The sequence below is a fragment of the Molossus molossus genome, unplaced genomic scaffold (assembly GCF_014108415.1).
Source record: "Molossus molossus isolate mMolMol1 unplaced genomic scaffold, mMolMol1.p scaffold_m16_p_16, whole genome shotgun sequence".
Lineage (NCBI taxonomy): Eukaryota > Metazoa > Chordata > Mammalia > Chiroptera > Molossidae > Molossus > Molossus molossus.
In genome coordinates, this window is record NW_023425351.1 from 46,544,635 (window position 1) to 46,571,491 (window position 26,857).

At 40.9% G+C, this 26,857-nt stretch overlaps 1 protein-coding gene across 1 annotated transcript; it reads left to right on the top strand.

Annotated features, from left to right (window-relative positions):
- Positions 1-1,235: 1,235 nt before the first annotated feature.
- On the top strand, positions 1,236-26,851 carry CTHRC1 (collagen triple helix repeat containing 1). The gene is made up of 4 exons (XM_036264205.1): positions 1,236-1,525; positions 5,541-5,762; positions 8,018-8,234; positions 26,317-26,851. The coding sequence occupies exons 1-4, from the start codon at positions 1,373-1,375 to the stop codon at positions 26,457-26,459; spliced, it is 735 nt and encodes a 244-aa protein (XP_036120098.1). The 5' UTR covers positions 1,236-1,372; the 3' UTR covers positions 26,460-26,851.
- Positions 26,852-26,857: the final 6 nt, after the last annotated feature.

Here is a 26,857-nt window from a genome sequence, read left to right on the forward strand (position 1 = left end):
TTTGGCTACAAAAGGGTATTAGCTGAGACCTTGTTTAGCTTTACACAGGGCTGGTTTCATGCAGGAGTGACCTGTGCAGCTGCAGTTAGAAGGGTCTCACGCTTGGTGTATTGCTCTGTTGACACTATCTTGAAATTCTTACTTTCTTAACAAAGGGCCCTGCATTTTCATTTTGCATTGGACTAGGCAAATTATGTAGCCAGCTCTGGCTTTAGAACCCATTTGGATATTTGCTTCCTCTAATAAACAGGAATGAAATCTACCTGTGGTTAGGCACTGGCCCAGGAGTGATCATTTCTAGAACTGTCCTGACCCCCTCCCCTACCACATGTTCCTTCTCTGTAACATCCATCTGTTGAGCTCACTATAACTTCCAGAAATCTGTCTGGGTCTCCAAAGAGAACCCTGATGAGTTGAACTTGACCTCAGCCGCATTGCCATTCCGTCAGAAACCTTCATGTTGTCATGGCTGTGGCAAGACTTCTGTCCTGCTTGATGCCAGCCAGGGGTGTATAAAGGAGCTATGACCCTACCTGGTGGGTTCCCCAGGGTGCTTTCTTCCAGAATGGATAAAGAAAGGGGGACAAGGGGGGGTGTTAGAAAAATATATCAATCAGAGATAGAGTGATTCCTCAAAAGTGAACTTCTACCACTGAAAGTTGTTTAACTTCCCTGAGCATGTTTCCTTATCTGTGAATGGGGCAAGCAGAGGAGGTACCCCCTATCCCGCCCCGCATTGTCCTGATGGACAGAAACTATGTGTAAAAGACTGCGTTGTTCCCTTAATATTACACAGCGTTTCTTAGTCATTTGGGTCGTGGGGCCCTGAAGAACCTGATGATACCTATGGTTCTTCTCCCTCCTGCCTCAAAAAAGTCACTTCCCAAAAAAGAGCTCACAGAAGGCTCCAGGGTTTGACAACCCCTGAAGGTGGTCCCTGGACCCATGCGAAGGCACGTGCCTCTACATGTTCATTTAGGCGGTAAGTTCTCTGCTCGCATCCTCGAAGTCTCCACTCGTGGCTCCCTGACGATGGCCACCTCTCCCCGACTTTGCAGGAGGCTTCTCCGTGCGGTCTGTACAGCCCCGCGAGGGTCCCAGCGGGCTGAATAGCGGCCGCAGGAGGAGGCGGGCCCGGCTCTCGGCCCGCCCCATGTCGGGCTCGGGGTGGGGGCTCCGGCCTATTACCGGATGGAAACTCCAAGTGTCCAGGGGTGGGGAGGGAGAGGGGGAGGAAGGGAGGCGCGAGGGTGAAAGGCGCATTGATGCAGGCTGTGGCTGCCTCGGAACGCGGCGGGGCCAGACTCTGATCACGTCCGGGCTCCCGGCTCCTCCAGCTCCTGATCCGTGCATCCCGGGGCCGCCGCGCGCCATGCGCCCCCAGGGCCCTGTGGCTGCCTCCGCGCAGCGGCTCCTTGGCCTCCTATTGCTCCTGCTGCTGCAGCTGCAGGCGCCGTCGAGCGCCTCTGAGATACCCAAGGGGAAGCAAAAAGCGCTGCTCCGGCAGAGGGAGGTGGTGGACTTGGTGAGTGCGGGGAGCCGGGCACTGGTGGAGGGGACAGAGCCGCAGGCAGCACCTGGCCAGTGTCTGTCCAGCTATTGGGGATGGGGGCGGTCTGTACAGGGGTGTGTGTGTGCGCGCGCGCGCGCGCGCGTGTGTTACTTACTTGCATGTGCCTGGGGTCCTGCTTTGTCCCAGTCTACGTGTAAAGAAGGACCTGGGCTGTGCCTGTAGTGGTGTCCTGGGACTCCCAGGGGAGACCTGAATGAGGAGGTCATGGGTGAGCGGAGATGCGATGGCCAACGGGTGGGATTCCCCAAACTACAGGGATTTGCCCAATAATGTCTGGCCTCTGAGCCCCCCACCGTGAGGATGGACAGGGTTAGAGCAGCAATGAGAAAAGAATGAAGAGCTTGGGTAGGTTAGAATGTTGGCCTGGGAGCTGCTTGGGAGCCCCTGGACCGGCTGTTTCCCTGGGTGGGCTGGGCCAGGGACATGCAACGTGTCCTTTGTTGGGACTGGCGGCCACGTCTGCCCGTAGAAGAGAATGAAAACCCTTACAAGCTTCCATCCAGTGCTTTGTAACTTGAAGACTATGAGTCATGTTGGGTCATCTTCCTAGGGAGTATGGGCTGCACTTTACTTTGTTGGATAACCACAGCTCGGGCCAGGAATGGTTCAGAGGGTTTATGGCCAGAAGAGGAAATGAAGGCCCCAGCACTAACCCTCCAAAGACCCATTTCATTGTTCAGTGTAGACAGATAGGCAGTCAGCCCTACCAGACACCCTGCGTCTTTGGCCTGCGGTCACCAAGTAGGAGCATCACAGTTGAGATGAGAGAGAAGACAGTTTCCAGGAAAGCAAATACATAGCCCAAGTGCTTTCTGAGGGACTAATCTATGGAAAAGTCTGTTTGCTTAAAGCTCTTTCCCTCCAAAAGTCAATAAATCCAGGGGAGGGCAAGAGTGATACTTTCACAACTACCATAAACCTTGGTACATAGTATCTTCAAACCTTAAGTCAATCTTAATTGCAGACAAATATGGTTTACATGCATTGCAGGACCTGAGGGGATATTTTTTTATTTTTTTTTTAAAAAACTGTTTTGAATATGTTAAGTTGCCCTTGTAAATTGAGCTAATAAACCAAGCTCCCTGGCAGTTAGTTGTAAACCAGATTCAAAGCTCTGGAAAAAAATTCCTGCCATTTCACACAGTACTTTTTGGTGGTGTACTGTGTAATTTTACTCCACAAAGCAGAATATGTGTTCAGGGTTGCAGTTCTATTTTAAGTGTCTAAATTGTTTTAAACTATACCAAATGAATGTGGTTCATGTGAAGTTTGCATTTTGTGAATTTGTAGTTATGCTACACAAAATAACCCTTTCCCCCATAAAGCTAGCAATTTTTTTCATTCCCTCCAAAGATTTACAGTACCCGCGGTTTCCCACAACTCTAGCCCGACTTGGAAAAGCTTACTATGCAACCAGGCTCAGGTGCATCCTGTAGCTTGGATTTGGTTTTACTGAGGGAAAAAAGGTCCCCATAGAAAGTTTCAACAGATTCTATAAAGCAACTTCTTTGTACAGGAGCTTTCAAAGCATTTCTTTCAAGCTTCCAGCAAGCTCTGCCCCCTGGTGGCCAGTGAAAGAAACAGGGGCTCATTACACAGACATTTATTTTAGCCCTCCCTACCTGGTAGGTACTAAACATGTGCTGAGTTTGCATTTTAAAGGGAATGAAGACAGATGTAATACCTGTGAAACCAAATTCAATAAAATTATGTGGTCTCAGAAATGCAATTTTTAGATTAAATGGTGAATAAAAATTCTCAACCTTAGCACTGTAGACATTTTGGGCTAGATCATTCTTTGTTGTGGGGACTGTCCACACGTTATGCCATTATGGCATAGTTAGCAGCATCTCTAGCTTCTACTCACTTGATGCTAAGAGCAATCACTTCTACCAAGTTGTGACAACCAAAAATGTCTCCAGACATTGCCAGTATCCACGCGGGGGCGGGGTGGTGGTGGTCCTATTTATGGGGTGGGGGGGAAGTGGCCCTATTTGAATATATGTATATGACATTTTGTGTTGCCAGGCTGGTGTGGCTCAGTGGTTGAGCATCGACCCATGCACCAAGAGGTTGTTGGTTCAGTTCCCGGTCAGGGCACATGCCAGGTTGTGGGCCAAATCCCCAGTGTGGGGCATGCAGGAGGCAGCCAATTGATGTCTCTTTCATTGACGTTTCTGTCTCTCTTTCTCTCTCCTTTCCTCTCCCTCTAAAATCAATTAAAAAATATATATTTAAAAAAAAAACACCTTTGTGTAGCATCTTGTTTTGAGGGGAATAATAGTAAAGAAATCAAAGAATACCAGAAGTCTTATTGCTTCTCCTTTTGTACTTGAAATCTATATCCAAACATTACATGTATCTGCTAGTGTGAGTGAAATTACTAAAATGAAAATTAAGTCTAAAATTAACTAGGCTGTTTTAGAATATTTTACACTTTATCATGTTTTCTAATACTTTTGCAGTTTTGTTGCTTTTCTTACTATTTCTCTGGCAGTAAATGGATAGCAATGTCCTTTTCCCCTCTTACAATCAGGAAAATAACATTGGTCAAAGTCACAAAAATTGTTCATCAAAACAAAAATCCAATTGGTGGTGTGAAAAGCAAATTGGTTGGCAAACATTGGAGATCTAAGGATCCTGCATAAGTGGTGTCATTGTTGGATTTTATAATATGACCATGTCTATTCCAAGGTGGTGAACTTAAAGGATAAGCTTTGAAGTTATTTTAATATACAAGCAACTTTGTTTTCTGTACTGATTAGACAGTATATTTATATAAAATGATAGTATATTTTTTAAAAGATTGATTAGTTTTTTTAAAGGTATTTTTTCTTTGTTGAGTTTAGAGAGAGAGGGAGAGAGAAACATCGATGAGAGAGAACATCGATTGGCTGCTTCCTGCATGCCCCCCACTAGGGATTGGGCCTTCAACCTGGGCATGTGCCCTGACCAAGAATTGAACCAGCAACCTCTTGGTGCATAGGTCAGCGCTCAACCACTGAGCCACACCGGCTGGGCGATAGAATGATAGTGTATTTAGAATTGTAGATTGTGACAATTTACACAAACAGGAGAATGTTAAAGTAAAATTTTAAGTGGACTGGGTCTGGATTTGGAGGGTCTAATAAATGGATCAATTAAGGAATTAGATGGGAATCAAAATATTGCTTTACCACTGATCTAAATACATTGGTGTCTGTGGCTTTTGTGTGTGGTGTGTGGCTTTTGCTAATGCTGTCTTCTCCAGATCTAGACCCTGCTAAGGTCCACCCAAGAGAGTGGACACACTTGCCCAGGGTTGCTGCCTCACAGGCTCTTGTGGGAATAAAAAGAGTAATCATGAGTGACATATGCAGTGTTTTCTGTGTACCAGGCACTTCTAAACACATTTTGTGTATTATCTCACATCTCACACAAACCCTACAAAGTAAGAATCTTTATTATTTTCCCTATTTTACAGATAAGAAAGCCAGCACTGACATGTTGAGCAGCTTGCTCTGTCGCACATAGCTAACAGTGGTGGAGTCAGGATTAAAACCCAGAGAACCTGGCTGTAGAATCATTAACTTCTACACGATACTGCTGCTGCCCCCCCCCCCCCGCCCCCGCCAAGAAAAACAGAGAATCCTAACACTTAAGATGTTTGATAGATCACTGTCACCCTATAGTAGTCATCTACAATAAGGTCATTTACTCCTTAGGGAGGAGGAGTGGGGTTGGTGGTCATTGACATGTCCTCCACATAAAAAGTGTAAATCTGTGCAATTAAAAGAAAAGGAAAGAAATCACAATATTTTAGAAATAATTTCAAAGTCAGTTCTCTATAATAACTCTTCCAGAACATGAAGAAGTCGTATGAAAGGATTCTTGCCTCCAATGACTCAAAATAAATGCAATTCTAATCAGATTGAGTCTTTGAATCTGAAGTGGTGAGAGTTTCCCCCTCTTCCTTTTTCCGCTGTAGTATAATGGAATGTGCTTACAAGGGCCTGCGGGGGTGCCTGGTCGAGACGGGAGCCCTGGGGCCAATGGCATTCCGGGTACCCCTGGGATCCCAGGTCGGGATGGATTCAAAGGAGAAAAGGGGGAGTGCCTGAGGGAAACCTTCGAGGAGTCCTGGACACCTAACTACAAGCAGTGCTCATGGAGTTCGCTGAATTATGGCATAGATCTTGGAAAAATTGCGGTAAGCATAATCTGAATTATTTTAATATTTTTTAAAAATATGTTTTATTGATTTTAGAGAGAGAGAGAGAGAGAAGCATCGATCCACTGCCTCCTACATGCCCCCTACTGGGGTTCAAGCCCATAACCCCAGCACGTGCCCTGACTGGGAATGAACTAGTGACCTCTCAGTGCATGGGATGGTGCTCAACCAACTGAGCCACACTGGCCAGGGCAAATCTGAATTATTTTGAAGTTGAAGCAAAACTTAAGGGTTTTCGTAGATGAGTGTTAATTTTAGGTGAGATTTTATTTATTTTTACTGAAAAGTTTTTTAAAAATTAAGGAGGAGGTGCCATGTACCTTTAACTTAACAATTAATGAGAAAAAAAAATTGATAACATTTCAGAGTTAATTTTATAAAGGTATTTCTAAGACAAATCACCATGCTATTTTAACCCTAATACCTCAAATAACTTAGTCTATTTTTTAAAATGCAGATGAATAGGGAGAGCATATGTGTCTGTGTCCATAAGATTGCACAGTAAGCAACTTTCCAATCTTATCCTAAAGCAAATTTAAATTAGTCTAAAAAACACTGCTGTGGCTCCAGACATGAAGGTGGGAAGAAATTTCAAAGAAGTTACCACATGATAGGAATTACCTGGAAGTGGCCAGTCCATTGGTGTTTGTCCTCATTCTGGGTAGCTGGCCTAGTTTAACATTGCTCAGCCTGAGAGAAGTGAAATGAACCAGAGATGTACTACAGAAAACATTTTACATTATTCTGCAATACTTAGAGGGCAAGTGACTCAAAATATCTTGGCTGGCAATGCATTTTGATTAATGACTTAGTCACTTTGACTTGCGAGTCCACTGGGGATGTCACAGAGTTGAAGAAATTGGTGCTATTTCTAAGCCTTTCTTATTTTGTTAACCAATTCTGTACATGTCCATATCCACAATATATTATTTCATGATATTAACCAGTACTATCACCAGGCAAAAAGAAGAGACTTGATTTTCATAAAACTCTAAGGTTTTAATCTTATATGTATTATCCACATAAATCCTGATCTCAGCTCTTTAATGTCTACTATGTTATCTATAAAAAAGTTTACGACTATGTTGATTTGACCTTTATGTGATAGAATTTCCATTAAAAACTCTTCCAGCCCTGACCAGTTTGGCTCAGCGGTTAAAGCGTCAGCCTGCGGTCCGGAGAGACCCGGGTTCGGTTCCCGCTAAGGGCACGTACTTCGGTTGCAGTTTGTCCCCGGCCCTGGTTGGTCGTGCGGGTGGCAGCCACTCGATGTGTCCCTTCACGTCGATGTTTCTCTCTCTCTCTCCCTTCCTCTCTCTCCCTCCCACTCTATCTGTACAAAAAATGGAAAAATATCCTCGGGTGAGGATTAAAAAAAAAAAAATGTAAAAAAACAAACAAAAAACTCTTCCATAGTTTTGGTGATTGTGACCATTTTTAGTTTCATTTGTGATTTCTTAGAAAGCATTTTGTTAAAATATTGCCTACTTCTTTAAACATCTGACTTTGATAGACTGCTAATTTATAGTTCATCAAAATTTGCTGAGTTCTCTCTAAAAGCTATCCCTTTGGACTCTGAATGATTAATATCTTTTCAAGTTTCTTTCAGCATGGCTCAGAATGGGTTTGGGAGCCTTCTGCAAGTAAAAAATAGTAGGACCGTGACCCAACTGACAGGCAAATTTTGCAAAGACCAGAGAGAGAAAAAGAAATCTGGGCCTTATCATTGTGTCACATAGGTAAAGACTAAAACCCCGACCTATGCTTGAACCCCTGATACTGTTTGCTGTTGGTTAAATGGAAATAGGTCAAGAATAAATATATACAGACAGTATTAGTCTAAAATGTGAGTCGCATGAGGGCAGAGAGTCTGTTTACTGCTATATCTGTAGCATCTAGCACATAAGGTTCAGGAAATATATGTGGAATGAAAAAAAAAAGTAAATATATAGGTTGGTTTGGTCTAAATACTGAAGACTAGCTGTTTTTGGTAAAATGGAAAGATATCTTCAGTGAGGTGAATAAGTCTAAGAAGGCCATAATTTGATTTTTTTTTTTAAGAGTTCCTAATATCAGAGTCTTTTCTCTATCTTGCAGAAAATCTTTTTCACTTCATAAAAGTTAAGCTTTTTAAATATGGTTTGGGGAAAAGTTCAAATACAATGCAATTTGAAAGCATCTTTTTAATTAAACTTGCAAGTGCTAGCCAAACTTCATTTCTGTGTTCGTGGCAGGAGTGTACGTTTACAAAGATGCGCTCGAACAGTGCTCTCCGGGTTTTGTTCAGCGGCTCACTCCGGTTGAAGTGCAGGAGCGCCTGCTGTCAGCGTTGGTATTTCACATTCAACGGAGCTGAATGTTCGGGACCTCTTCCCATTGAAGCCATCATTTATTTGGACCAAGGAAGCCCTGAACTAAATTCAACAATTAATATTCATCGCACTTCTTCTGGTATGTAAAATAGTGACATTGCTGAATGCATCTCAGATCTTTAGAGACAAAGATTAATTTTGAGTCTACGATCATGTCAGGTCAGTCGGACAGCAAGTTTTACATCCTGGTTGCATTTCAGAATTTCTTAAAATTGATCTTTTTAAAAAATATGCAGCCCTGGTTCGTTTGACTGAGTGGTTGGAGCATCCTCCCATGGACCAGAGAGACTCGGGCTCAGTTCCCGCTAAGGGCACATGCCTCAGTTGTGGTTTATACCCGCCCTCCATTGGGTTTGTGCGGGTGGCAGCCAGTGAAGACACATGGATGTTTCTCTTTCTCTCTTCCTCCCTCTCTCTCTCCCACTCTATCTGAAATGCAAAGGTGTTCTTGGGTGAGGATTAAAAATTAATAATAATATATTTTTTTTAATTGCAGATGCCTGGGTCCCATCTCTGACCAACTAAATTGCAATTTTTAGGACTAGTACAGTATTTTTTTTTTTTTATCCTCACCAGAGGACATTTTTCCATTTTTTGTTCAGATAGAGCAGGAGGGAGAGAGAGAAACATCGATGTGAAGGGACATATCGAGTGGCTGCCACCCGCACAACCGAACCAGGGCCGGGGACAAACTGCAACCGAGGTATGTGCCCTTAGCGGGAACCGAACCCGGGTCTCTCTGTACCACAGGCCGACGCTCCAACCGCTGAGCCAAACCGGCCAGGGCCTAGTACAGTATTTTTTTTTAAATATCCCAAAGGTTGAAGAAGAGTGAGTTACATGAAATGGCAAAACAGCCAATAATGTTATAGAGCAGTGGTTTTTTTTTAGCCTTGGCTACAAAATTGGGCTCAACTGGGGACTTTAAAACATCCCCATGCCTGGTTACCACTCCTTCAAAGAGTCTAACTTAGTGCACCAGCGTGCAGCCTCAGCAGCTGGACTTCCAGACTCTCTGCTGGTTATTATAATGTCTAGTCAAGGTTGAGGACCTTCATCTTAGATTGATAACGAGACTGACTTCTCTGCCTTGCCCTTTAAAAGAGTAGAAGCAGTCTGCTGAATTTGTAAAATAGAACATCTCTATACTCTTCCTACATTCTCTCTTTGTTTCTACCTAGTACGAGAGAAAAGACTTTCAGTTAAACCAGTGGTTACTTAAGGTGTAAGAAAAGAGCTATTGTTGCCCTTTCTTTCAGTGAGGGAGAGAAAGTGAGAGAGGAGAGAGATAAAGTGAGGGAGAGAGGAGGGGAGAGATAGAGAGAGAGAAGCAGAGAGTGGGTGACGGAGCAGGTGGCGAGCTCCCATAGAGGTGGTAGCAGGGATACAGCAGAAGCCTGGGCAGTGGGCAGCAGGAACCCCCAGCCTGTCAAGGGCCCCAGCACAGGAATCACACCTGGACCAGAAACCAAGAGCTAAAGACTGTAGGGATCTTCAGAGGATTTGTGCCCGTGGAAATTTGGCAGAAGCACCTGTACAATAGCTCGCACAATGTGGTCAGGGTTGAGCATCACAGTCAGCCAATCTGAGAAGAGATCCCATCCACAAATAAGACAACAATAATTAAGACCCAATTACAATAGGAGAGACCAAATAACCCACGAAAGGGACACTCCTAGAGGTTCCATCTCAGGAGCTCAAGGAGACCACACCACTGTGTCTCACAGCACATTTACTACAAAAAGCCACCCCACAAAGACTGGGAGTCACACCAGTTGTATCTGACACATAGAAACAAACACAAAAAGACAACTAAAATGTGAAGACAAAGAAACAACCCCCAAATGACAGAAAAGGAGGAATCTCCAGAAAAAGAGCTAAATGAGATGGAGGTAAACAAAGCATCATAGAGTTTAGAGTAATGGATATAAGGATGATCAGGAAATTAGAGAGAACTACAAGGAACCTAGTGGGAACTACAAGGAACTTAGTGGGAAATACATCAACATGAAGAAGGACATAGAAACCATGAACCAGTCAGACATGGAGAATACCTGACAAAAAGAATACACCAGAAGGGGACTTCCGGTCAAGACGGCGGTGTAGGTAACGGGGTATCGTGTCCTCCCACAACCACATCAAAGTTACAACTAAACTACAGAACAACCATCATTCAAAACCACCTGAAATCAAGCTGAATGGAAGTCGGACAACTACGGAATTAAAGCAGCAGCCACATCCAGACTGGTAGGAGGGGCGGAGGCGGACGGGCTGGCCCCACACCAACGTGTGGCGGATAAAAATCAGGAGGACACCTCGGCTGGGAAGGTCCTTCTTGAGGACTGAGGGGTCCCCGTCCCACACCAGGTGCCCCCGCTCAGGGTTCCAGTGCCAGGAAGAGAAGTCCCCATAACTTCTGGCTGGAAAAACCAGCGGGAACTGAGGCTCAGGGAGGCTGAAGCGGCTGGAGCCCCAGGCAGCTCCTTAAAGGGCCCGCGCACGGACTTATCGGACTCTCTCCCTCTAAGCTTGGAGGGGAGGCAGCTCGAGGGGCGCCACAGACATACAGGGAAGAACTGAGCTGTTTGGCACTGGAGCGAGGGCTGGAGAGGAGGCTTTCTCGGGGACAAACATGCTGTCAGAGGCCTTTGTTCCTTTGGTGAGCCCTTCCCTGGGGCGGCAGACAGCCGCCATATCAGGGACTCCAGCAACCTGGTTCACACTGGTAGCCCCGCCCTGCTGACTCCCTGAGGCCCCGCCCCACCCAACTTTCAGGCCCAACCAAGCTGTTGCCAGTTACTTAACCATAGGGTTGGCCTGTCTTGGATCCTGCTTCAGGTTTTCCTAAATTCTTTCAAACGAGCAGCATCTGGTCTCAGCTAGCCCCATACCGCTCGTTAAGTAATACACAGAAACAAACACAGGGAGGCAGCCAAAATGAGGAGACAAAGAAACAGGTCCCAAATGAAAGAACAGAACAAAACCCCAAGAAAAGAACTAAGCGAAATGGAGATAAGCAACCTAACAGATGCTGAGTTCAAAACACTGCTTATAAGGATGCTCAATGAACTTAGTGACAACCTCAGTGAACTTAGTGAGGACCTCAAGAGCATAAAAAAGGACCAGTCAAAAATGATGGATGCACAGTCAGAAATGAAGGAGGCATTAACTGAAATAAAGAATAATTTACACAGATTCAATAGTAGAGTACGTAAATCCAAGAAGCAAACCATTGATTTGGAATATAAGGAAGCAAAAAACACCCAATCAGAACAGCAAAAAGAAAAAAGAATCCAAAAAAATGAGGATAGTGTAAGGAGCCTCTGGGACAACTTCAAGCGTGCCAACATTTGCATCTTGGGGGTGGCAGAAGGAGAAGAGCGAGAACAAGAAATTGAAAACCTGTTTGAAACAATCATGGCAGAAAACTTTCCTAACTTGGTGAAGGAAACAGACATACAAGCACAGAGAGTCCCAAATAAGATAAACCCCAAGAGGCCCACACCAAGACCCATCATTATCAAAATGCAAAGGGTTCAAGACAAAGAGAGAATTTTAAAAGCAGCAAGAGAAAGGCAGCTAGTTACCCATAAGGCTGTCAGCTGATTTCTCAAAAGAAACTTTGCAGGCCAGAAGGGAGTGGCAAGAAATATTCAGAGTGGTGAAAAGCAAGAACCTACAACAAGATTACTCTATCCTGCAAAGCTGTCATTTAGAATCAATGGCCATATAAAGAGTTTCCCAGACAAGAAAAAGTTAAAGGAGTTCATCACCACCAAACTGTTATTATATGAAATGATGAAGGGTCTTTTTGAAGAAAAAGATAAAATATATGAACAAACAAAATGGCAATGAATACATATCTATCAACAATGGAATTTACAAACAAAATGAACAGGTAGAACAGAAACATTCTCATAGATACAGAGAATATTTTGTTGGTTGCCAGATGGGAGGGGGTTTGGGGGAATGGGTGAAAAAGGTGAAGAGATTAAGAAGTATAAATTCGCGCTGGCCGGTTTGGCTCAGCGGTTAGAGTGTCGGCCTGCGGTCCTGAGAGACCCGGGTTCCGTTCCTGCTAAGGGCACATACCTCGGTTGCAGTTTGTCCCCAGCCCTGGTCGGTTGTGTGGGTGGCAGCCACTCGATGTGTTCCTTTCACATCGATGTTTCTCTCTCTCTCTCTGTTACTCTCTCTCCCTCCCACTCTACCTGAACAAAAAATGGAAAATGTCCTTGGGTGAGGATAAAAAAAAAAAAAAAAGAAGAAGTATAAATTCATTGCTAGACTGACAAACCTCAAAGGGAAAGGGGTTGGGGGGTGGGAAGAAATAAACCAAAGAACTTATATGCATAACCAATGGACACAGACAATAGAGTGGGAAAAGGTGGGAGGGGGGCAGGAGTAGGGAAGAGGGGGTGAATGGGGGAAAAATGTGGAACATCTGTAGTACATTCCACATTCAACAATAAAGATTTTTAAAAATTAAAAACAAGAATACACTAGAAGGAATTAAAAGCAGGCTGGATGAAGCAGATGATCAATCAGTGATTTGGAAGATAATGTAGAAAAAACACAATTACACTTACAAGCATGAAGAGAATTTAAGGGAACTTTGGGACAATATGAAATGGAACATCTTCATCATAGGGGTACCAGAGGGAGAAGAAAGCGAGCAAGGGATATAGAACCTGATTTAAGAAATAATGACAGAAAACTTCCCTAACCTGGTAAAGGATAATGTCAAACAAGTTCAGAAAGCACAGAGCGTCCCAATCAAAATGAACCCAAAGAAACTCACATGAAGACACATCATGATTAAAATAGCAAATATTAAAGACAAAGAGAGAATCTTAAGGACAGCAACAGAGAGACAGTTGGGAGCTCTCATAAGGCTGTCAGGTAATTTCTCAACAGAAACACTATAGGCCAGAAAGGGATAGCATGAAGTATTTAAAGTAATGAAAAGCACCCTGGCAAGTTTAGCTTAGCGGTTAGAGCGTCGGCCTGCAGTCCGAAGAGACCTGGGTTTGGTTCCCACTAAGGACATGTACCTCGGTTGCAGTTTGTCCCCGGCCCTGGTTGGGTTGTGTGGGTGGCAACCACTCGATGTGTCCCTTTCACGTCGATGTTTCTCTCTCTCTCTCTCTCCCTCCCACTCTATCTGAACAAAATATCAAAAACTGTCCTCGGGTGAGAACTAAAAAATAAATAAATAAATAAATAAATAAATAAATAAAGTAATGAAAAGCAAGGATATGAAACCAAGACTACTCTATCCAGCAAGGCTATCATTTAAAATTGAAGGTGAAATAAAAAGCTTTCCGGCCCCCCAAAAAAGGCTAAAGGATTTTATGACCACAAAACCAGTATTGCAAGAAATGCTAAAGGGCCCTGGCTGGTTTGGCTCAGCGGTTAGAGCGTCAACCTGCAGTCCAGAGAGACTGGGTTTGGTTCCCGCTAAGGGCGCGGGCCTCGGTTGCGGTTTGTCCCTGGCTCTGGTTGGTCGTGCAGGTGGCAGCCACTCGATGTGTCTTTTTCATTCGATGTTTCTCTCTCTCTCTCTCTTCCTCTCTCTCCCTCCCACTCTATCTGAGCAAAAAAAAAAAAAATGGAAAAATGTCCTCGGGTGAGGGGGAAAAAAAAAAAGAAAGAAATGCTAAAAGGACTGTTGTATGAAGAAAATAAAATGGGATGCAGGGCATAGTCATGAAGAATAAAAATGGCAATAAATAAGTACCTATCAATAATAACCTTAAATATAAATATATTAAATACTCTAATCAAAAGATGTAGGGTAGCTGAATGGATAAGAAAGCATGACCCATATATATATGCTGTCTACAAGAGACCCACCTCAGAACAAAAGACTCACATGGGATGAAAGTGAAAGGATGGAAATTTTTTTTTCATGCAAATGGAAACAAACAACAAAAAAAGCATGGGTAGCAAGATATATCTGACAAAATTGATGTCAAAACAAGAGACAAAAAAGGTCACTACATAAGACTAAAGGTATGGATCCAACTAGAGGATATAACCCTGGTAAACTTATATTCACCCAATATAGGAACACCTAAATATATTAAAAAGCTCCTGAGGATTATAAGAGAGAGAGAGACAGCAATACAATTATAATAGGGGACTTTAAGACCCCACAGACGTAAATGGATAGAATTTCCAGACAGAAACTCAACAAGGAAACAACACCCTTAAACAACACACTACATCAGATGGGTTTAATTGATTTTTACAGAACATTTCATCTCAAGTCTACAGAATACACATTCTTCTCAAGAGCACATAGGACATTCTCAACAATAGACCACATGTTATGACACAAAATAAGTCTTTACAAGTTTAGGAAGACTAAAATCATATCAAGTATCTTCTTGGATCAAAACAGCATGAAACTAAAAATCAACTACAATAAAAAAAACTTAAAAACATTCAAACACATGGAAGCTAAATAGCATGTTATTTAAAAATGAATGGGTTACCAGTGAGATCAAGGAAGAAATAAAAAAAAACAACAACAACCCTGGATACAAATGAAAACAAACACACAACACAAACTCTATGGGACACAGTAAAAGCATTCCTGAGAAGGAAATTCATAGCATTACAGGCCTACCTCAAGAAACAAGAAATAACTCAAATAAATTATCTAACCCTACAACTAAATGAATTAGAAAGAGAACAACAAGAAAAGCCAAGAGGAAGTAGAAGGAAAAAAATAATAGAGTTCAGAGCAGAAATAAATGACATAGAGACTAAAAAAACAAAACAATAGAAAAGATAATGAAACCAAGAACTGGTTTGTTGGAAAGATAAATAAAATGGATGAGTCTTTAGCCAGACTCATCAAGGAACATAAAGAGAGACCCAAATAAATAAAATCGGAATTGAAAGAGGTGAAATAACAACTACCACCAAAGAAATACAAAGGATTGTAAGAGAATATGTGAACATCTATATGCCAATAAACTGGACAACCTGTGAGAAATGGAAAAATTCCTAGAAACATACAATCTTCCAAAACTCAATCAGGAAGAATCAGAAAACCTGAATAGATCAATAACAACTAATGAAATTGAAGCAGTAATCAAAAATTTCCAGCAGCCTTGCTGGTGTGGCTCAGTGGATTGAGTGTCATCCCATGTACTGAGAGGTCCCAGTTTGATTCCTAGTCAGGGCACATGCCCGGGTTTTGAGCTTGATCCCCAGTAGGGGGCATGCAGGAGACAGCTGATCAATTTTTCTTTCTCACATCTATGTTTCTATCTCTCTCTCTAAAAAAACTCAATAATGAAACAAACAAATAAACAAAAACTCCCAGCAAACAAAAATCCTGGATAAGATGACTTCACAGGCGAGTTTTACCAAACATTGGAAGAACTAACACTTATCCTCCTCAAACTATTCCAAAATATTCAAGAGGAGGGAACATTTCCAAGCTATTTTATGAGGTCAGCATTATCTTAATTCCAAAGCAGATAAAAACACTACAAAGAAAGAGAATGAAAGGTCAATATTCCTGATCAACATATATGTAACATCCTCAAAAATATTAGCAAATAAGATCCAGTGATATATTAAAAAGATCATACAACATGACCAAGTGTGATTTACTCCAGGGATGTAGGGCTGGTACAATATTTGAAAATCAATAAATGTGACACATTACATAAACAAAATGAAGGATAATAATCACATAATCAGATCAATAGAGGCAGAAAAAGTATTCCACAAAATCCAGCACCCATTTTTTTGTTGTTACAGATGTTTCTCCTTTTTTACCCCATTGACATACTCCTCTCCATCCCCCAACCCTGCCCCGGCTTTGTTGTCCATGTCCATTGGTTATGTGTACATGCATATAAGTTCTGTAGTTTATCTCTTCCCTCCCCCACTACCCCCTCCTCTGATGGTTGTCAGTCTGCACCCTACTTCCACGTCTCTGGGTCTACCCTATACCTCAGACTGTTATGTTCATTATATTCCACAAATAAGTGAGATCATGTGGTATTTATCTTTTTCTGTTTGGCTTGTTTCACTTAGGATAATACTTTCCAGGTCCTCCCTCCATGTCGTCTCAAAGGATAAGAGATCTTTCTTTCTTACAGCTGCATAATACTCCATTGTGTATATGTGCCACAATTTTTTTATCCATTCATCTACTGATGGACATTTGGGCTGTTACCAGATCTTAGCTTTTATAAATAGTGCTGCTATGAACATGGGGGTACATATATTCTTTCTGATTGGTGTTTCAGGCTTCTGAGGGTATATTCCTAGAAGTGGGATCCCTGGGTCAAATGGCTATTCAATTTTTAATTTTTTGTGGTAACACCATAGTGTTTTCCATAGTGGCTGCACCAGTCTGCACTCCCACCAGCAGTGTACTAGATTCCCCTTTTCTCCACACCCTCACCAACACTTGTTTGATGATTTGTTGATGGTGGCCATTCTGACATCTCTCTGATGATTAGTGACGTTGAGCATTTCTTCATATGTCTCTTGGCCGTTTGTATGTCCTGTTTGGAGAGGTGTCGATTCAGCTCCTCTGTCCATTTTTTAATTGGGTTCTTTTTCTTCCTTTTGTTGAGTTGTATGAGTACTCTATATATTTTGGAAATCAATCCCTTATCTGATGTATCATTGGCAATGATGCTCTCCCATACAGTGGGTTGCCTTTCCATTTTGATGGTTGTTTCTTTTGCTGTGCAGAAGCTTTTTAATTTGATGTAGTCCCATGTGTTCATTTTTTCCTTTGTTTCTGTTGCCTTAGGTGATGTATCAGTGAAAATTCTGCTGCATATGATGTCCGAAATTTTGTTGCCTACATTTTCTTCTAGAATTTTTATGGATTCATGGGTCACATTTAAGTCTTTTATCTATTTTGAGTTTATTCTTGTGTATGGTGTAAGTTGATGGTCTAGTTTCATTTTTTTTACATGTAGCTGTCCAATTTTCCCCATACCATTTATTAAAGAGGCTGTCTGTACTCCATTGTATGCTCTTGCCTCCTTTGTCAAATGTTAATTGAGCATAATGTCTTGGGTCCATTTCTGGGTTCTCTGTTCTGTTCCACTGGTCTATATGCCTGTTCTTGTGCCAATACCAGGCTGTTTTGATTACAGCAGCTTTGTAGTACAAGCTGATAGCTCGTATTGTGACCCCACCTACTTTGTCCTTTTTAAAGATTGCTGTGGCTATTCGGGGTCTTTGTTGGTTCCATATAAACTTTTGAAGTATTTGTTCTAGTTCTGTGAAATATGTCATTGGTATTTTCATGGGGATTGCTTTGAATCTATAGATTGCTTTGGGTAATATGGACATTTTAATGATGTTAATTCTTCCAATCCATGAACAAGGTATGTGTTTCCACTTTTTTATATCTTCCTCTATTTCTTTTATCAATGTCCTGTAGTTTTCTGCAAATAGGTCCTTTACTTCTTTGGTTAAGTTTATTCCTAGGTATCTTAATTTTTTTTTGCCACAATGGCAAATGGGATTGTTTTTTCAGTTTCTCTTTCTGTGAGTTCATCATTGGTGTATAAGAATGCGGTTGAGCCCTGGCTGGTTTGGCTCAGCGGTTAGAGCATTGGCCTGCGGTCCGGAGAGACCCGGGTTCGGTTCCCGCTAAGGGCATGTACCTCGGTTGCAGTTTGTCGCCGGCCCTGGTTGGTCGTGCGGGTGGCAGCCACTCGATGTGTCCCTTTCATGTCGATGTTTCTCTCTCTCTCTCTCTCTCCCTCCCACTCTATCTGTGCAAAAAACGAGAAAAAAATGTCCTCGGGTGAGGATAAAAAAAAAAAAAAAAAAAAAGAATGTGGTTGATTTCTTGACGTTAATTTTGTTATCCTGCTACTTTGCCAAACTCATTTATTAAGTATAGTATATTTTTGATGGAGTCTTTAGGGTTTTCTACGTATAGTATCATGTCATCTGCGAATAATGACAGTTTCACTTCCTCCTTTCCAATTTGGATCCCTTTTATTTTTTCTTCATGTCTGATTGCTGTGGCTAAGACTTCCAGTAATATGTTAAATAAGAGTATCAAAAGTGGGCATCCCTGTCTTGTTCCTGTGCTTAAGGGAAATGCTTTTAGTTTCTGCCCATTGAGTATGATGTTGGCTGTAGGTCTTTCATATATGGCCTTTATTATGTCGAGATATGATCCCTCTATTCCTACACTGCTGAGCATTTTTATCAGAAATGGGTGCTGGATTTTGTCAAATGCTTTTTCAGCATCTACTGAAATGATCATGTGGTTTTTATTCTTCATTTTATTTATGTGGTGTATCACATTTATTCACTTGAAAATATTGTACCAGCCTTGCATCCCTGGGATGAATCCCACTTGGTCATGGTGAATAATTTTTTGATGTATTGCTGGATATGATTTGCTAGTATTTTGTTCAGGATATTGACATCTATGTTCATCAGGGACATTGGCCTGTAGTTTTCCTTCTTTTTAGTGTCTTTTTCTTGTTTTGAAATTAGAATTACGCTGGCCTCATAAAACGAGTTTGGAAGTCTTCCTTCTTCTTAAATTTTTAAAAATAGTTTGAGGAGAATGGGTGTTAGTTCTTTTTTGAATGTTTGGTAAAATTCCCCCGTGAAGCCATCTGGGCCTGGGCTTTTGTTTGCTGGGAGAGTCTTGGTTACCTCTTCAATTTTCTAAGTTGTTATAGGTTTGTGTAAGTTTTCTATCTTTTCCCAGTCCAGTTTTGGGAGACTATGTGTTTCTAGAAATTTGTCCATTTTGCTTAGATTGTCGAATTTGTTACCATATAATTGTTCATAGTAGTTGTTAACGATCTTTTGTATTTCTGTGGTGTCAGTTTAGTTATTTCTCTTTTATTACTGATTTTGTGTATTTGGGCTTTCTCTCTTTGTTTCTTGGTGAGTCTAGCTAAAGGTTTATCAATCTTGTTTATCTTTTCGAAAAACCAGCTCTTTGTTTCATTGATCCTTTGAATTGTTTGTTTTTGGTCTCTATGTCATTTATTTCTGCTCTGATCTTTACTATTTCCTTCCTTCTACTTGCTCTGGGGTTTTCTTTTTGTTTGCTTTCTAGTTCTTTAAGTTGTGGGGTTAGATAGTCTATTAGAAATTGTTTTTGTTTCTGAGGTAGGCCTTTAGTGCTATGAACTTTCCTCTCAGAACTGCTTTTGCTGCATCCCATAAATTTTGTGTTGTTGTGTGTTCATTTTCATTGGTTTCTAGAAATTTTTAAATTTCTTCCTTGATCTCCTTGGTAACCCATTCATTGTTTAATAATATGCTATTTAGCCTCCATGTATTCAAATGTCTTTGCATGTTCTTGTTGCAATTGATTTCTAGTTGCATGCCATCGTGATCTGAGAAGATGCTTGATATGATTTCAATCTTCTTGAACTTGTAGAGATTTAGTTTGTGTCCTACCTAACATGTGGTCTATCTTTGAGAATGTCTCATGTGCACTTAAGAAGAATGTGAGTTCTCTAGTTTTGGGGTGTAATTCTCTGTAGATATCTATTAAATCCATTTGGTCTAGTGTTTCATTAAGAGTCTCTCTTTCCTTACTAATTTTTTTGTCTAGAGGACCTATCCAGTGATGTCAGCGGAGTGTTGAAGTCCCCTGCTATGATTGTATTGCTGTCAATTTTTCCTTTGAAGTCCTCCAGAAGATTTTTAATATATTTTGGTGCTCCTATATTGGGTGCATATATGTTTATCAAGGTTATATCTTCCTGTTGGATAGATCCTTTAGATATTATGTAGTGGCCTTCTTTGTCTCTAGTTATGGCCTTCATTTTGAAATCTATTTTATCAGATATGAATATTGCTACCCCAGCTTTTTTCCCCTTTCTGTTTGCTTGGAAATTTTTTTTCCATCCCCTCACTTTCAACCTGTGTGAGTTTTTTGTTGTGAGATGGGTCTCTTGTAAACAACATATAGATGAGTCATGCTTTCTTATCAATCAGCTATTCTGTGTCTTTTTATCAGACATTCAATTCATTTTCATTTAAGGTGATTATTGATATGTACTTACTTATTGCCATTTTTGTTTAGTGCAGTTATATTTTTCTTCCTATTTCTTCTACTAATTACAGCAGTCCTTTTAACATTTCTTGCAGTGCTGGTTTGGTGCTAATGTATTCCCTTAGCCTTTTTTTGTCTGGGAAGCTCTTTATTTGACCTTCTATTTTGAATGATAGCCTTGCTGGATAGAGTAGTTTTGGATTTAGATCCCTGTTTTTCATGATCTTGATTAGTTCATGCCATTCCCTTCTGGCCTGTAGTGTTTCTGTTGAGAAGTCAGCTGAGAGCATTATGGGGGTTCCTTTGTAGATAACCTGTTGCTTATCTCTTGCTGCTTTTAGGATTCTCTCTTTGTCTTTAATTTTTGGCATTTTAATTACTATGTGTCTTGGTGTGGACCTGTTTGGGTTCTTCTTACTTGGGGCTCTCTGTGCTTCTTGAACTTGAATGCCTTCTTTCTTCACCAAATTAGGGAAGTTTTCTGTCACTATTTCTTCAAATATATTCTCTAACCCTTGCTCATTTTCTTCTTCTTTGGGGACTCCTATGATGTGAATATTATTATGTTTCCAGTTGTCCCACAGTTCTCTTAAGTAGTCTTACTGTTTTTTTATTGTTTTTTCTTTTTGTTTTTCTGATTGGTTGATTTTTTTCTACCCTGTTCTAATTCACTGATTCGGTCCTCAGCTTCCTCTACTCTGCTGTTTAGACCTTCCAATGTGTTCTTTATTTCTGATGTCATTCTTCATTTCTTCTCGGTGGTTTTTAATTTTCAATTGGTTGATTTTCACCATTTCTGAGTCTTTACTCATGGTGCTCATGTCCTTACTCATGCTGTTGAGCTTTCTCAAGATTATGGCTCTGAATTCTAGCTCTGTTAACTTGCTTAACTGCTCCTCATTTATCTCATCTTCAGTAGAGGCCTCTTTTTCTTTCATTCGGCATTTGTTTCTTTGTTTCACCATTTTGGCTATCACAGTGTGCTTTGGAGCCTGCCAAATTATCTCTGTGGGTGTTGGAATCCTGCTATTTGTGGCTCATCTCTTCTGGGTTTGGATGAGCATGGGAGGACCCACATTAAACACCACTCTCAAGTCTTACTTTCCTGGGTAGAGTGGCAAGCCCAGGAATGGTTCAGTTATCCTCTAGCTTTTTGCCTGGAGGCTATCAGTAGCAGTTACTTGAAGAGCCTTGGGTTCTCAGTTGAATGAAAAACTCCCTCAGATGCTCAGCATAAGGGGATTTCCCAAGGTTGGGGCAGATGCTGGTTGTTAATGATCCTCAATTTGCATTTCAATGGCCCACCTGGGTGGGGTTGAATCTTTGAGGGAGGGGCCACCACCTCTCCCCAGAGCCCTGGGAAAGAATAAGATCACCACGGTCTTGCGTGACCATAATTCAGCAAAAGCTCTGAGCACCCTCCAAATCCCGAGTGTCCCCACACTGTTCCAGTCCAGTCCACCCTCCCTCTGCTGGAGGCCAAGGTGAGTGGCTGTGGCTATTTTAGCATCTGTCCCAACTCTGCACTGTGGAGCCACCTGGGAGTGTAAACCCGAGGGTGCTGCTCACAGCTAAGACTGCTGCTGTCCGTGGGCTCCTAGCCCCCCTCTCGTGCCTCCACAGTCTTACCAGGATCGATTCAGTGTCCCTGGTTATATGGTCCTCACAAGCTACTTTTCCGTTGCTTTTTTCCAATGATTTGTTTCTATTTTAGTTGTAATTCCAGTTTGGTCCTGGGAGACGGTCTGTGTAGCTTCCATTCACTCCACTGCCATTTTGGAATCCAGCATCCATTTTTGATAAAAACCAAGTGAAGCCCTGGCCAGTTTGGCTCAGTGGTTAGAGCGTCGGCCTGCGGTCCGGAGAGACCCGGGTTTGTTTCCCGCTAAGGGCACGTACTTCGGTTGCAGTTTGTCCCCGGCCCTGGTTGGTCGTGCGGGTGGCAGCCACTCGATGTGTCCCTTCACGTCGATGGTTCTCTCTCTCTCTCCCTTCCTCTCTCTCCCTCCCACTCTATCTGTACAAAAAATGGAAAAATATCCTCGGGTGAGGATTAAAAAAAAAACAAAAAAAAAACAACCAAGTGAAGCAGGAATAGAGAGCACAAACCTCAACATATTAAAGGCCATGTATGAGAAATTTACAGCCAACATCATACTCAATGGGCAAAAACTAACAGCAGTTCCCTTAAGAAGAGGAACAAGACAGGTTGTCCATTTTCACCACTCTTTTTTTTTTTTTTCAATTTTAATTTTTTAAAATTTTATTTTATTTTTTTATCCTCAGCCAAGGACACTTTTTGCATTTATCTTCAGATAGAGTGAGAGGGAGAGAGGGAGGAAGAGAGAGAAACATCGATCTGAGAGAGACACATCAACTGGCAGCCACCCACACAACCCCAACCGGGGCCAGGGACAAACTGCAACCAAGGTACATGCCCTTAGCGGGAACCGAACCTTGCTTTCTCTAGTCCACAGGACGACACTCTAATGGCTTAGCCAAACTGGCTAGGGCCATTTTTACCACTCTTATTCAACACAGTGCAGGAAGTCCTAGCCACAACGATCAGACAAGAAGAAAAAATAAAAGGCATCCAAATTGGAAAGGAGGAAGTTAAACTGTCAGCATTCACAGAAGACATGATATTGTATACAGAAAACCCTAAAGACTCTACTAAAAAAACTACTATATATAAAAAATGAATTTGGCAATGTAGTACAATAAAAAATTAAAGTCCCGAAATTGATGGCATTTTTTTTTCTTCAGATAGAGGGGTGGGGGAAAGAGAGAGAAACATTGACAAGAGAGGGACACAGCAACTGGTTGCCTCCTGCACGATCCCAACCACGGCCAGGGACCAAACTGCAACCAAGGTATGTACCCTTGACCAGAATGAAACCTGTGATTCTTTGGTCCGTGGGCTGTCACTCTAACCACTGACCCAAACTGGCCAGGCAGGGGTCGATGGCATTTTTATACACTAATAATGAACTCTCAGATGAAAAACTTTTTAAAAATCCCATTTATCATCACAACAACAACAAAATAATATACATAGAAATAAACTTAACCAAGGAGGTAAAAAATCTGTACTCAGAAAACAATAGGACATTGAAAAAATAAATAAAAGAAGATAGCAAACTAATGGACTCATATACCTTGACCATGGATTGGAAGAATTAACATTATTAAAATGTCCATACTACCCAAAGCAATCTATAGATTCAATGCAATCCCTATTAAAATACCAATGATATATTTCACAGATCTAGAACAAATACTCCAAAAATTTATATGAAACCCAACAAAAGACCCCAGATAGCCACAGCAATTGTGAGAAAGAACAAAGTTGCAGGGATCACAATACTGGATATCAATTTATACTGCAAAGCCATTGTAATCAAAACAGCTTGGTACTGACACAAGAACAGACATATACATCAATAGAATGAAACAGAGAACCCAGAAATTGACCCATGCCATTATGGTCAATTAATATTTGACAAAGAAGGCAGGAGTATAAGATGTAGTAAAGACAGTCTCTTTAATAAATGGTGTTGGGAAAATTGGACAGGTACATGCAGAAAAATGAAACTAAACCACCAACTTACAACATGTACAAGAATAAATTGAAAATGGATAAGAGACTTAAATGTAAGTTGTAAAACAGAACAAATCCTAGAAGAAAATATAGGTAGTAAAATCTCAGACAACTCACATAGCAGAATTTTCACCAATACATCTCCTAGGGCAAGAGAATCAAAGGAAAAAATAAACAAGTGGGACTGTATCAAACTAAAAAGCCTCTGCACAGCAAAAGAAACAATCATCAAAAAGAAAGGGGAACCCACTATATGGGAGAATATATTCAGCAATGATACACCTGATAAGGTGTTAATTTCCAAAATATGTCAAGAACTCATATAGCTCAACAAAAGGAAGACAAACAATTCAATTAAAAAATGGGCAAAGGACTTGATAGACACTTCTCCAAAAAGGACATACAGATGGCCAAGGATTATATGAAAAAATGCTCAACGTCACTAATCTTCAGAGAAATGCAAATTAAATCACAATAAAGTATCACCACACACCTGTCAGAATGGCTATCATCAATAAATCAACAAACAAGTGTTATGAGAATGTGAAGAAAAGGGAACCCTTGTGCACTGTCGGGAATGCAGACGGGTGCACCCACTGTGGAAAACAGTATGGAGTTTTCTCAAAAATTTAAAAGTGGAAATGTCTTATTATGACCCAGCAATTCCACTTCTACGGATCTCCCAAGAAACCTAAAACAGTGATTCGAAAGAATACATGCACCCCTATGTTCATTGCAGCATTATTTACAATAGCCAAGATTTAGAAGCAACCCAAGTGCCCATCAGTAGATAAGTGGATAAAAAAGCCATGGTGCTCTGGCCTGTTTGGCTCAGCGGTAGAGCGTTGGCCCAGGGACCAATGAGTCCCAGGTTCAATTCCAGCCAAGGGCACAAACCTAGGTTGCAGTTTGTCCCTGGCCCTGGTCAGAGTCATGTGAGAGGCAACCAGTCGATGTGTCCCTCTCATGTTGATGTTTCTCTCTCTCTCCCTTTCGCTCCCTCTCTCTCTACCTGAAGATAAATAGAAAAATATCCTCTGTTGAGGATAGAAAAAAAAATGTTAAAAATTTTAATAAATGGTGTTGGGAAAATTGGACAGCTACATGCAAAAAAATGAAGCTAGACCACCAACTTACAACATACACAAGAATAAACTCAAAATGGATAAAAGACTTAAATGTGACTTGTGGATTCCATAAAAATCCTAGAAGAAAATGCAGCCAGCCCTATTTACAATAGCTAAGATCTGGAAGCAGCTCAAGTGCCCATCAGTAGATGAGTGGATAAAAAAACATATACAATGGAGTACTATGCAGCTGTAAGAAAGATCTCGTATCCTTTGAGACGACATGGAGGCACCTGGAAAGTATTATCCTAAGCGAAACAAGCCAAGCAGAAAAAGACAAATACCACATGATCTCACTTATTTGTGGAATATAATGAACATAACAGTCTGAGGAACAGGGTAGACCCAGAGACATGGAAGTAGGGTACAGACTGACATTCCTCAGAATGGGGGGAGGGAAGGGCTAAATCACAGAACTTATATGCATGTATGCATAACCGATGGACATAGACAACAAAATTGGGGACAGGGTGAGAGGGGTTCAGGAGGAGGGAGTCAATGGGGGAAAATAGGAGAAATATCTGTAACAAAAATAAATTAATAATAATAAAAAAGCCATGGTACATTTACATAATGGAATACTACTCAGCCATAAAAAAAGAGAAGAAAATCTTACCTTTTGTGACAGCATGGATGGACCTGGAGAGTATTATGCTAAGTGAAATAAGCCAGTCAGAGAAAGACAAATATCATATGATTTCACTTATATATGGAATCTAATGAACTAAATAAGCTAACAAAATAGAAACAGACTCATAGATACAGAGAATAGACTGACAGCAGTCAGAGAGGACTTTGGTGAAGGGATTAAAAAAAAAAAACATTTCATAGACGCAGACAGCAGTATGGTGATTACAAGAGGGAAAGGGGTGGGGAAGAGAAAAGAGGGTAAAAAGGGGATAAATAGTGACAGAAGGAGACTTGACTTTGGGTGGTGAACACACAATACAATATGTAAATGATGTGTTGTGGAATTGTACATCTGAAACCTATATAATTTTATTAACCAGTGTCACACCAATAAATTCAATAAAAAAGACTTGCAAATCAAATTAAAGTTTTGGCTTCTAAAAGCGTAGCCTGCCTTTGTTTAGTTAAATAAATTGTTTATTTGTTTTAGGTCATCTCTGTAACTAAATAAATTCTGTTTTTATGGTTAAAACCTATAAGAAAAATGCCTGTTAGGTTCATATTATAGAATAAATATGTATTTGTCTTTTTAAAGTATTTATATGCTAAGAAAAACAATTTATTTTCACAAAACACTTATTAAGTATTAGAATTTTTAATTCACTATACATTAAATTGATTTATTATCTAACTTGCTAAAGTAACAAAATTTGAGTAAAGGTTTTTGTTTTCTAAAGAAAGATGTGTGCCTCTGATCTTTGTTTTGCAGTGGAAGGACTTTGTGAAGGAATTGGTGCCGGATTAGTGGATGTCGCTATCTGGGTCGGTACTTGTTCAGATTACCCCAAAGGAGATGCCTCTACTGGATGGAATTCAGTGTCTCGCATCATTATTGAAGAACTGCCAAAATAAATTCTTTCATTTTCATTCCCTACCTCTTTTTTTATACCTTTGGATGGTAAATTTTAGTGACATGTTATATAATTTTTAGGTATCCATCTGAATGAAAAGCAAAGCTAAATGTGTTTACAGACCAAAGTGTGATTTCACACTGTTTTTAAGTCCAGTATTATTCCTTTTCCTTCGATCACAGATGGTTTCAGGATTTTATAGTTGAGTAGAATACTTTCTTCATATTCCCATTCCCTAAACCTATAATTTAGACTGTCATTGTGGTCTTTAATTTGTCTTATTCTCTTAGTGTAACACTTTTAAAATATAAAAGCTACTCGTCTTTGTGCAAGTTGTGAATGTTCAAAATTGTTTTATATCTGTGAAATAAAACTTATTTCAAACAACTTTAATATCTT

What these genes read in the sequence shown, in the direction of transcription:
- CTHRC1 (XM_036264205.1), top strand. Translation starts at nt 1,373, where the DNA reads ATGCGCCCCCAGGGCCCTGTGGCTGCCTCCGCGCAGCGGCTCCTTGGC. An exon ending in AGAGGGAGGTGGTGGACTTG is followed by an intron (nt 1,526 to 5,540) that starts GTGAGTGCGGGG and finishes TTTCCGCTGTAG; the next exon opens with TATAATGGAATGTGCTTACA. An exon ending in TATTCATCGCACTTCTTCTG is followed by an intron (nt 8,235 to 26,316) that starts GTATGTAAAATA and finishes TTTGTTTTGCAG; the next exon opens with TGGAAGGACTTTGTGAAGGA.